General features: G+C 37.6%; 1 protein-coding gene across 3 annotated transcripts in view; it reads left to right on the top strand.

Moving 5' to 3' along the window:
• cntn5 (contactin 5) overlaps positions 1 to 12,736 on the top strand; it is a 100,201-nt gene that overhangs the window by 65,577 nt on the left and 21,888 nt on the right. For all 3 annotated transcript variants that reach the window (XM_071496390.1, XM_071496389.1, XM_071496391.1), the window contains 4 exons: positions 985 to 1,087; positions 6,681 to 6,862; positions 10,753 to 10,889; positions 11,050 to 11,179. In XM_071496390.1, the coding sequence (XP_071352491.1) occupies positions 985 to 1,087; positions 6,681 to 6,862; positions 10,753 to 10,889; positions 11,050 to 11,179 (552 nt within the window). The remainder of the gene's footprint in view (positions 1 to 984; positions 1,088 to 6,680; positions 6,863 to 10,752; positions 10,890 to 11,049; positions 11,180 to 12,736) is intronic.

A 12,736-nucleotide genomic window follows, 5' to 3' on the forward strand; every position in this document is an offset into this window, starting at 1 on the left:
ATTCATATTGCAAACGTCCATTTAATAAGACAGATAATATTAATTAGATCCCAGGAGAAGGTGCTTTCCTTTGTTACTCCAAATTTGCTCAATGTCATCTGACATCGCTCTGGCAAATGGATATAAATGCCACCTTATGATACAGAAACAAAGAAAACATATCCTCTGGCTCTGAGAGTGGAGGTGTTACTCTTAGTGGCACTTAGCAAGACTGATATTACGTTAACACTTGTATACTTCGTAATGTCTTTGTGAATTGTAGAGTGGAGTACTAATTCTTGAGAACAATACACTACTTTTCCCCATTGGCTCTTGGGAATATCTCTAACTAACTTACTCTTAATGTTTTGGTTTTGTGATGACTTTTGAGCTTTTCCATCATGTCATACACAGTAGACATGGTTGTACATAGACAGCAGTATGCTACCGATGCAGAATTTAATTCATATTCCTGTATTTTGCAACAGACTTTGACTACATAAAAATGATGAAAATATATTGAAATGTAATATACCATCTGTTTGACATGGATAATGCTGTGTATCCTTTAATCCATGCTTTTTTGTACAGATCAAAAATATTATTCAGTCGCATGAATCTGTATTTAACCAGTATCACTAACCCTATTGATAAACAGTGTGTAAAGTGAAGGTGGATTGTCAAATGATATGCCAGATGGCGTGCATAATGTGCAGTCCCACACCTGTACAATGTGGTTTAATGTGCTGTGTGTATGTCAGAGGCTTAAAGATCAGGAATCCTCACAAAATTTAATTTTTTTCCTCAGTTGTTGCTTTCATACTTATAAAGCATGTCCTGTGGCAAAAGGAAGTGGACATCCCTATTATTTTTAAATCGCTATACCCAGTTTCTGTGTAGCATATTGCTAGAAAAGATGAGGATGATGGGTAATGGGAGGGTAAGTGACTGTTTCAATCTGCTTGGTTCTAATGTCTGCAATTCCTCTTTCTTAACCTTTTCCAGGTGTCATGGGTGAATATGAGCCCAAAATTGAAGTGCATTTTCCTACATCTGTTCTGGCTGCCAAAGGAGTCACTGTCAGGCTGGAGTGCTTTGCTCTGGGGAAGTAAGTAAACAAGGACATATTACACAAATATAGGTAGCTGTTTATTACAGCAGTACAATATTAATCACCAGGAACAATAAACTACAGCCTATCACTGCTCTGTTACTGTGAGATCCTTTAGATAATGCCCCGTGTGTTTTTCTCTCTTCTTTAAATTACATTACCTGAGTGGGAACCAGGCATGTCTTGTCTTCAGGCAGGATGTTAAGTGAGTGTAGAGAAGTGCAGCATCGTAGCTCTGCTGTTAGATGACATGTTAGTGCATGTGGGGAAGACTGAATAGGGAATTCAGCCCTAGGGACCCATGTGTTCTCATAATTGAGAGCCCTAATGTATCTGTGTTTCCTGGGTGCTTTCAGGGCCTGTTATGAATGTAGAAAGCCAAGGTTATGTCTATGAAAAAATGAAATTGGTAATAGTTGTCTGCCAGGAGGGAAAACACTTTTGTCCACAGAGACTGAAATCCAAAGCACTTACCACAGTTACTAAAGTTAGCATTGCTGGGTTCATGGTTTATGAAACTATTGCCTTTTTACATTAAAATATTTTTGAAATTTTAGGCTGGACCAAAAATAAAGTCACAATTACTTTTAAAATTTAAAGACTGAAATCAAAATGATTGCAAAACATTTTCAGTCTGTTCTTTTTCAAAGCATAGTTGAAGTGGTGTTTGACATTACAAGAAAGAATTAAATATATTACAACATACTACTCCATTTTGTTTATAATTATTCAGAATGAATTATTCATTGCCGACTCCTGTCTTATGTGCAAACAGTCGCTAATCTACAGATGACTAAGGACCTCATAATTGTTTACCTTTGTTTCAATTAATTATCAGCATTATGGTTAGTCATTTCCTAAATATATAGACACTGCATTCTAATCTCACACCACTTTGTTTTCCCATGAAGCTGAGCAGGAGTTTTGAGGTGCTTGTAGAAGGGCCAAGCAGCTTGAGTCCTTGCTCTATGAATGAAGTAATTTGTGCATGATAGCTTTCAGTCTGACAGTGATCCCAATGACTTACCCTTGTACATAGAGATGAATGATTTATCAGTGCACCCTATTAAGGAATGCCAGTCTTTATATAGCACCGAAAATGAAGTTAAAATGGGTTTTGTTCTCCTGTTGATCAATATGTATGATGGCACCACTAGCTAAGATGGGGCAGAAAAGCTCTTGCCAGAGCTTCTTGATGTGATTGTCTGATGTGATATTTGCCTACTTTGTACTTTGTACGCCACAGTCAAGGACAAAGAGAACAATTAGACGAGGAAAATGAAAGAGAGAGCAATAAAAACACAGCCCTTCTTAGATTTAAAGTGTTTCGCATTCTGGTCACCTTGTAATGTTATTTTTAGTTATGTCTCCAAGACTGATAATTAATGATGATTTTGTAACTTGTGTGTATTTGAAAATGAATTCATTGTAGAATGATAACTGCTGTTTACTATTGTTGGCCAACACTGTGTCCTTCTGATGTCTCAAATTACTTCATATAAATATAAAGATAAATAAAACCAAGTAAAACTGTGGCTGGAAAAAGGCATCATTAACACTGTCCTACAGAGCAGATCTATTATGTGAAAAGGACTCAAACAAATTATTGTGTGGCCTAACAAAGCTCATCAGGCTTTTTCATTACATAAGAGCTGTCGGTAGACACAGACCAGTGTTACTTCACAAGTAATTAGCTCATTCTTCAAGCAGAGTTGCAAACCAAATGTAGTGCACAGCTTAGAGCAGAATATGGCACTGCTCACTGTCATCATCTGAACCACTACTTTGCTGGTTTGTGTTGGTTCCAGCTTACAGTCACTGGTTTCTGGATGGAAATCTGCAGCAAACAATTTGCAAGATTCGTTTTTACTAGGGATGGGCAGATGGATCCCAGAATACCAATACTGCCGATACTACGTCTTGTTTTGGAAGACTGATTCTAGCTTCAATAGGATCGCTAACAGTTTCAGTTTCTCTCTTCTATGTTGGACTCAGAGTAGAACTATCTGTGCAAATTATGTTCCGTTGACGTGAACACAAATAAGTGCACCCAACCTGTACTTGTGTCATTTTTACGTTGTGTGCACTCAAACATGAACCAAAGCACAGGGTACCTGTGCCATTCCGACACATAAAAGCAGTCATAAGGCACCTCGGTGGCTCGAATCCACTCCAGGCTGTTCGATGCATGTCATCACCTCTCTGTCTCCCAGCTTTCCTGTCTCTCTGTCCCTATCACATTAAAAAAATAACTTTTAAAAATGAATGCAGGGACGCCTGCAAATAAGAGGGATACTGTCATCTATTTAGCACTTTTTTACAAAGTGCTGCATGAATGAATGGAGACAATTTTTGTTCTGCTTCTCTTGCTTCATACATGCGTCAGTTGGGAATCAAACCCAGGTCTCACAGGTAGCAGTATAAATTCTGCCAACTTAAAATGTTTATAAACCTTTGACAAAGCATTCAGTAGTAATATCGGTATTGAGATTGACATGTGTATTACTTGATACCGGATCAAAAAAAAATTTTGTGGTATCACCTACCCCCAGTGTTTACTTCAATTACTTAATTTCAATTACAATAGAGATGCTTGAATCGTCGTTATATTCACAGGCACTGTGGTTAAGCTGTGGATTTTCAAAATTAACATGCTGGTGAACAGCGGATGGGTTGTGGATGAAATAATATATAATATACATGGAAAATATTAATTAAATTCTCTAAAATGTGAACATATTTCAAACTTTTCAGGTCGCTAAATCATGGAAAAGAATTTGTTGGGTGGGTGACAGGCGCGCATCACTACTGTACTATATACAGAGATATTCGTTCTGTTTCCTTATTGTTAGCTAATGCAGAGCAGTAATTTTTGCCACCATTGACAGCGATGTGCTATTTGCTAATTTTCAAACAACACAAATTCAATTTAAAACCCTGGCTTCATAGTCTGATTCATAAGAAGCTCTGCAAAGTGCAGTTCTGTTAGCTACATGCATTTCAAGGGATATTGGAGTATGACGTTCTCTGTAGTTCAAAAAGCCTTGTATATTTGATGGGATACACATTCTCCCACTCATTTCCACTTAAAATATAATATGTGGCGTGTGGTGGATGCTTTCATCCAAATTGCCTTGGAGTAGTAGATATACTTTTAGCTTCAGTGACCCCGTAGGGAATCAAACTCTTGAACCCTTTGCAGTTACTTTCCTCATTGAGCTACACAGGAGCACAAGGACCACATTGTCAGCAGCAACAGAGAGTGCCTCTTAATGACAACACATTTTATACTGCTGTGGTTAATGCCTTTGAAAGACAGTTGTTTTGCTCAGATCATACAGGCAAAATGTGGCTTTGTGTTTCAGGTAGACTCTCCCCTAAAAATAGTGCAGAATTTCCTAAAGGGACCAAGAAATCGAAATCGTGAGATAATATTTAGATCTTAATGATCTGAAGCCAACCAATTCTTCCACAGCAATTGTGTGGAATGCTAATTAAGATTTAATCTACAGAGCTTGCCTATGGGCATCTTCTTAAATTGAAAACTGTAACACCTTACATAAACGCCAGTGTGCAACACATTCAGGATGAGAGGGTGTAAAATACTCAGTTTGTAAGCTTTGATAAAATCAACCAGAATGACCAGAGCTTCGTAGTTTGGGAGTTTATCCCAGAAGTTTCATACAGAAGACACAGACAGGCAGAGTTTCTCATCTCCAAACTGAGTGAGCCTATTACTCAAGTTCTCTATAGATTTGCTATGTTCTCTGGTCAGTCAAGAGTTTTGTTTGGAGCAGAGGTCTCTTGCAGAATTCTCAACCAGTAACATATAAGGAAGTGCCTCATAACTGCAAGCCATATTCATGAGTACTGTGTTAATCTCTATGCCTTTGGTTAGTGTGTGTTTATGTTGTTCTCACTTGCCACAGGCGCATTAAAATGAAAATACTATCTGATTTTACCTCACATTTTGCCACTGGTACCCACACTGTATGGAACCATTCTATATTTGATTTAACACACTATATATAAAACTGTCTGTAGGTGAGGATGTACCGATGATGACACCGATGATAGTTTTTGTACACCATTTGTCTGGATTAATGTGAAATATCACTGTCAAATAGGTAAAATTACATTTCTTGATTTTGTCTGGGATTAAGTGGAATGCATGTTACATAAATATCAAGCAGAAATTTAGAGCTCCAATTACTGAAATTTGTCTGAAACATCTACATTTTTATTCAGTATGTTGCTTTACACTCTCAGTGCTGTGAGGAAACCTAAATGCATGCTGTAAGGTAATGAGCTAGCTGTTCAAAAAAATGCAGGAAAAAAAAAGTAAAAGAAAATGTTTAAACCATTTGTCTACAAAAAAACATGTGACACAAAACATCAAAACTCCCAAATGGGAAAAACACTTTGCTTAATATCAAACATGCTCTGAATCTTAATTTGAGCCATTGTAGCCGAGCACGTCTATGTCCTTGTGAATTTAGAACAGATAAAAAAGCTCAGGGATGTAACATTTCCATCTTGGCTAAATGATTGATGGGTTCACTGGAGGTTTGCATGGTGTCACATTTCCATCTTTCAGAGACCCGTCTATTCTAGTTGTCATACAAGAGAGCATTACTGATACTGAGTGCGTGGTAAGACACTCTCTGCATGTGCTAGTCATCTATCATAAGGATCTATAGGGCAACCCATGAATAAGCAAGGATAAATAACACTGCTCGTAAACTAATCATAAAAATCACTCTGACTGTTGTAATAACCTGATTAGAATATTGTCACTGTCCCTCTGAAACCTGGGGTCTATGTGGTTGGTCATTTGGTACAGTAAATACATCATGAGTGGTCAAAAGGTTAATGATCCACATGTAGAGCAGAACCAGCATTAAATAGGCATCATGGTGTGTCAATTCATAATTGCAAATTAAGGACTTCTGGGATCTATAGGTCATTGCCGATGTTTTCTATAGTTAAATGTTATTCTTTTTAAATCTAATTGATAGGCTACAACTAACAATGATTTCCTTTACTGATTTCACAGTTATTCTTTGAATAAGTATGTATTCAAAAATGTAAGAAAGCCCACAACAATTTCCAGAAACTGAAGTCACAAATTGCCTTTTCTTTTTTTTTTTACTACTAACTGTCCAAAACTCAAGGAACTTGATTAATCAATAAATTGATCAATTGAATTGAGCATTAAGCACAAGTTCAACATCTAAAAGTTAATACATGCACAATTAGTAAGAGTGTTAAGATTCATAAATTGTAAAAGGTTTAAATATTTTTTTTAAGTTCTCCCACAGAATCAAACCAGGGAATAGGGAAAAGGGAATCTTTTTGATATTACCTAAGAGATAATACAAAAACATCCTCAGTAATTGTAGTTTTTGTTAAACGGTATTTGTCAAATGATAGATTAATCTATGTGTATATATGAATTTTACCCTTCTTCATGGTAATGTTCTTCTCTTAAAGGAAGAAAAATGCAGCTCTTATAATATCATATACTGTAATTACTGCTACCTCTCCTAGACCGTGTTAAGTATATTATTTTATTCCTCTATTCCCTCAGTCCAGTGCCAACAATCACATGGAGGAAGATAAATGGCAACATCCCCAAGAAAGCAAGGCTTCGGAAGTCCCAGGCTGTGCTGGAGATTCCCAGCATTCAGCTGGAGGACTCGGGAACGTATGAGTGTAAAGCTGAGAACCCAAGAGGAGGCACTGCTTTCAAAGGGCATCTCCAAGTCTACAGTGAGTCTGAGCATGTTCATGTTCCTGTAATTTTTTAATCTATTACTTTTCCACAGCCATCATACATTATGCAGTATAAGAAAACAAGTGTTGATGTGTTGTATTCCAGGAATTGTATAGTTGTCTAAACTACTATTCAGCTGCTTGATAAGCTATTATGGAAGCTCTGCAGCTTCCCCAGATTTTTCATGATATAATCTTTGGCAGTTAAAGTATTCTCAAATCTCATGGCTGGGGACCAGTACTGGTCCCTGTGAATTTGTTGAGCAGCCCAAGGACTAATTATATACCCATCGCAGATAATTCAACAACAAGTGTTCATCATCTTAATGAATGAGCTGTTTCTTTTAGCTGAAGAAGCGTGGGTCTCTTAAACACCCTCATTTTAACTGTTAGGGGTGTTTTGTTCCACGCAGAAAATGCTCTGAAATATTTCTCTTGTTAGTTTTTATTTTAATTTATTTAATTTATGTAGATTTTTCTTTCCTCTGGTAATCTTACACATTCAAGGTATTGGACACATACTGCCCTCTATAAATTTGCTGTTTGCATCTGTTTCTAATGGGTTTTAAGTTAACAGATTGGAATAGTGATTTAAAAATGAATAACTCATTAATTACATAAACTGTTGGTGCAAATACCAATAATTAGCCTAGTTTATCTATACCTACTTTCTAATTTTCACAGCTTAAATCCAATGCAGGTATGTACTACTGTAATTTATTTTACCAAATTTATGCTTATCCCCACAAATATCAACTAAAATCATTGAGAATTTTACTCTAATTCCATCACTTTCAGGATGGACCACAGTGAAGAGCAGTTCTTAGTTTTCTAAGCAATGTGAGGTACTAGTAAGCTTGTTGAATTACTGCCTTTGCCTGTGATCATAAAGTTATCTATGAGGTTGCATGTCCTCCATTCTTCTCTGTCTGTGCCATGTGCACAGTACCAAGATAATGGACTGCCTCAGCCTCAGTAGGACACATTTCCAAGGCCCTGCACTTCTTGGCAACCTCCATTCTGTTGACATCACAAGGAGAATAGGGAGCCTAATTTGTAGCAGGCTCACGCTAAATGTAATTTACACAGGTCAGCTGGTAGTGTGAACTTTCATTGTGAGGGAGACCTTCCTGACCATAATCATTCAATCATTCAAACCACACAAAAAAGCTTTCTACTGAAGGTGCTATATGCAAAGAACAGCAAAGAATGTGCTTGGCATGTTAGTGTAGAGAAGGCAATACAATGACGGGGTTTTCTTTTTTCTGCACACACTGTACAAGAAACACACCACTGCGCAATGTACATCATTTGCGTCTAAGATGGTGTGTCACACTATACACTAATCTGGAAGAGATTATTTTATAGATTCATAGTATAAACAGAACAAAGAAAAAGCAAAACATGTCAGAAATCTACATGGAAGCTTTATCTAAACAATACAAAGTGGTGATTACAGCTGCATATGTATGTGCATTTATAAATGTCTCATTTAAGTATAAAAACATTATAGCAAAAAGTACAAATAAAGGAGACTAAAATAAAAAAAGAAAAAAGCTTTGGTTAGTGACTGACTGATTAACATTCTCTCCTTTAAACAACACTGACTGGATGATCCAGTCCCAGTAAAAGGTCCTCGTAAATTTTATATTCTCGTAAATGTATAAAAATTTTAAAATGCCCAATGACATGTAAGACCCAGTAGATGAAAAGAGACAAGATGAAGAGTAAGTACATACAGCCCATACAGTGTTCAGATCTGGAGTTGTGACAGATATTCTGTGTAGCTTGTGGAGTTGGACAGGAACTCTCTATGCAGCTCAGAAACACAAGCAAGTAGGCTGTGGAAAAAAGAAAAAAAAAAAAGCTTGATGTTGAAGGGGCCCGCAGGAAAGGCAGTTGCCTAGTTTTACTATGGCATGTACCAGCCATGCTGTGGAAGAAGACAAAGGAACATGTTCACGAACATGATACAAAAAATGAACATGATCTGCATGAGGAGGGGAAAGGAGAGGACGGGAGAGGATGGCTTTCCTCTTTTTGACAACCATGTAACTCTGGGCCCCATCAGTAAAAATCCCTACTGTATTTTCTGTGGACTTAGCAAAAAAACTATCTCAGAGAGGGATTTAATCGAACTCAGAGTTAGTTTCTGTCAGTAACTCTCTGGTTGGTTTTTGGTATTTGTTGGTCTTGACTTCGGGATGTCACGAGAACTGATTCTTTGGTACCAAGTCGATGCCAAAATTCTGAAAATGTGATGGTACTTGTTTTTCTACAGCATCATAGATACCAGACATGTAGGTACTGGAGATGTGAGTCCAGGACTGACAAGGATGGTATAATAACCCTACAGGCATCCTAGTCTGACATTAAAACTGGAAGAGAGGAAAGCAGGCACAGTAAACAATAACAACAACACATGGAATGGCAGAAGCAAATGCAGGTGCAGCAACAGGTCCGCTGAAAAAAAACAAACCTTGGAGATATTTTGTATTTTTTCACAGGTTATCAGGAACAAGTTATATACGGCCAAAAGCCAGTATACAGACGGTGCCACAGAGCATTTCAAATGAAAGAAGGAAACATCTCAAACTTATCTAGGCAGCTTAAAAACATACATGCGAATGTGTAGACAGAATTCAGGGTGGGTGAGTTTCAGTTTAACTTTATATGAACAACATGTCGTCAAAATGTTAATGTCCTGAAATGTTACTGTTATTGTTTGTGAATTAGGGCAGCTAGTATCGCAAAGACTAACGTTATCTTGTCTAGGCTAAGATAGCAACAGCGTTAGCTGGGAGCTTGTAACTAGGTTACCATCATTACCATTAAGACTGACAAAATATAACACTGACTTTTTAAATGTCTATTTTCACACCTTGGGTCTGTCACCCTGTTAGTCAATGTAAACTCCTGATCGTGCACTGACTGTATGGAGGTGCGTGCATGTGCTCGTGTGTTAGCACACTGCAAAGAAGCCTCTGTTGTGTTTTTTGCTGTGGTTTTGTTGATATCAAGAATTGTGAAAATTTATCAGTACCAAAAGTCTGGTATTGTGACTGTACTAGTCTTGACTCGAGGTGTGCTGGTCTATAGGGTGTTTGACCAAAAATCACGTCTTGAACATTTGAACAGACACACCACTAATATTATAAATCTCCACTCAGATAGAATTAATCTGAAGTTAAAACTGCTTGCTTTGGGGTTTGATTTAAGAATTAAATTAGTCAGAGAATAACTTAATCTTCTCTCAAGAAACCAGTTCAGGTAATTCAAGCTTAGTTAAAACCACAAACGTTTCTAAGAAAGCAAGTCTGAGATAAACTGGTTTAGGAGGCCACTTTGGTCCTGAACAAGTTTCACTAGATTACATATGCATTTTCTCTCAGTTCTTCAGGTTTAAAGAGAGCAACAGAGGATCACAAAAAGAAGATGTCTTATTACTGGACATATAAAGTGATTTATAAGTTTTGCAGGGGGCAAAGGTGCAGAACCAGTGAATGTCAGTGTGTCGAGGATATTTAAGGATTCAAGGATTTTTATGTAAAGTGACATTAAAAGACTGAAAAAACATGTTACATAAAAAGGCAGTACACAAAAAATAAGTCACACAAAAGAGAAGAAATAAATAAATAGCAAATAGGCAACATTTTCTATTGTTGTCCTAAAGTATAATATAGTTTTTGCTCCTTTTAGGATTGTAGCATTAACGGATTACAAAAAAGTGGTTTAGTACATTACTGCATCCACTATTGTAAATACAGCCTCTTGTACTTTGTGTTGATGGTGCATGTGTGTTCTTTCTCACATAAGTATAGGTGTCCATACTTGTGTGTTTCAAGGATATTTCACTTATTCTTATATCTTTTTTTCCTGTCTTAAAGCCTTTCCTCAGTGGGTTAGAATGATTAATGATACTCAGATGGATAGTGGAGAGAAGCTCCAATGGGAGTGCAAGGCCACAGGGAGGCCCCGGCCCACCTATCGCTGGCTTCGTAATGGTTTGCCCTTGACATCCCAGGTACCCTCTTCACTTCACAGTACCCTCTCCTTTTGTTGATTGCACTATGAAACATCTGAATGATTCCTATGGAAGTACATGTCCACTATGCACAGCAGTATGTATAGCATATCTATATTCAGGCATGAGCTTCCTTTATATGTTTTTTTTCTCGTTACAGAGTCACGTTGAAATAGTGAATGGAGATCTGACCATTCACAAAGTGCAGCAGGCGGACTCAGGAATGTACCAGTGTGTTGCAGAAAATAAATATGGGGCCATTTACTCCAATGCTGAACTGAAGATTTTAGGTATTTACACATTTGGTTCATGATTTAAATTAGACTAAACAAAGCAGTCAAATAAAAAATAATTTGTGTAAAGTTTATGAGGTAATTTTTGTGCTTCGCCGTGTATATTTCTTGATACTTTGCAAAGAGGAAAGTTGCAGACCAAGTATGAGCATCTGAATAAGGTACTAGATGACAGGTATGGTAGATTGAAATGCAAGTGGTGAACCCTGAACTGTGAGATGTGCTGATTGCCAATCAATGGTCCCTGATTTAACCCTGGTAGTGGACTGCATGAATAAAAGAGGGACCCTTATGGTTATATTCAATGAGGTGTCTGCACACATCAAGTTGAGGAGAGCCTTGAACAGTTCTACATTATCCTGAGGAGAATGAAAAGCAATGACTTGTAGGTATAGATTTATACTAATGGGAGCAAACACTTGAAGAGAGACATCAATGGTTTCTTTGATGGAGTTTAATGACTCCATTAGGGTCTTATCTCTGCTCTATTGTTTGTCATCAAAGCACAGACTACATTGCAATCCCCATTACTTAGAGAAAACAAACCTTCACTTTGGCATGACTTTCATCAGATATTTATTAGTCAGTGCTATTATCACTGAATAATAAATTATTATTATCCATAATTGCCAACTCACAGATTGTACAAATGTGCCATTATTTTGAAACAACTACTTTTTTTGTACATAGCAAAACGTGTATAACAAGTACTTAGAAATTTAAGGACATTAAAAGTCAAGGAAACTGTGTTCTTCAGCCTTTAAGGCTTCAGGCTAAAAACACAACAGTCATACTGAATGGCTGTTCACTGTTCTGTGTTGATGCACTATTTTCTCCTTGTCATCTTCTATACTGGGACACATCTGGTGACACCCATTCCCCTTCCTTGTTTCCCTCGGGGACAGTTTGATTTACTGTCTGTGTGGCATGCCCTTTTTTGAAGGGAATCTGTGGCATTTTGAAAATCTGACTGCAAATACACAAAGGCAAATACACAATTTTTTTTGTCCACTTGCAGTAACTGATGTTTTTTTCCTAAACCATCAGTTGGCAATCTGTGTACAATGACCATTGTTTAGTTGACTTTAATTCACAGTGTTGTCTGAAAGAGTCAAAAGTTATAGATTTGATAAGCTTTATTTGTGCTGAGGAGGAGGTGCTTTTGCCTTTCTTAGAGTCATAGTCACAATGATGATATTTGGAAGCTGGTGATGAATGTTTTCATAAGTATACCCCCCAGGCATCTCATCCCAATGACCTGTACTCCATGGAGATATCCACAAGCAAACACTATCAGGACAGATTACATGGCTAATAACAGGCTGAAGATGAGCGATCACTGGAGGCTACATGGGGGCAGCGGCTGCCCTCATGCCTGTGATCTTGTCCCAGATCCAGCTCTTCTGGGAGAGTTGCGGGTGAAGCAATAAGGGCACTGCTGCTACCAGCTGCAGGCCTGCTCTTATTTTGATTAAAACAAATACTCACAGCAACTGCTCTGTTTTCAGCTGCTTCTCCTGTCTAGAGGGACCTCTGCCACTCAGGCAACTACTC

Source organism: Trachinotus anak, unplaced genomic scaffold (assembly GCF_046630095.1).
Source record: "Trachinotus anak isolate AG129_WGS33_773 ecotype Australia unplaced genomic scaffold, CSIRO_AGI_Tana_v1 ptg000014l, whole genome shotgun sequence".
Taxonomy (NCBI): Eukaryota; Metazoa; Chordata; class Actinopteri; order Carangiformes; family Carangidae; genus Trachinotus; species Trachinotus anak.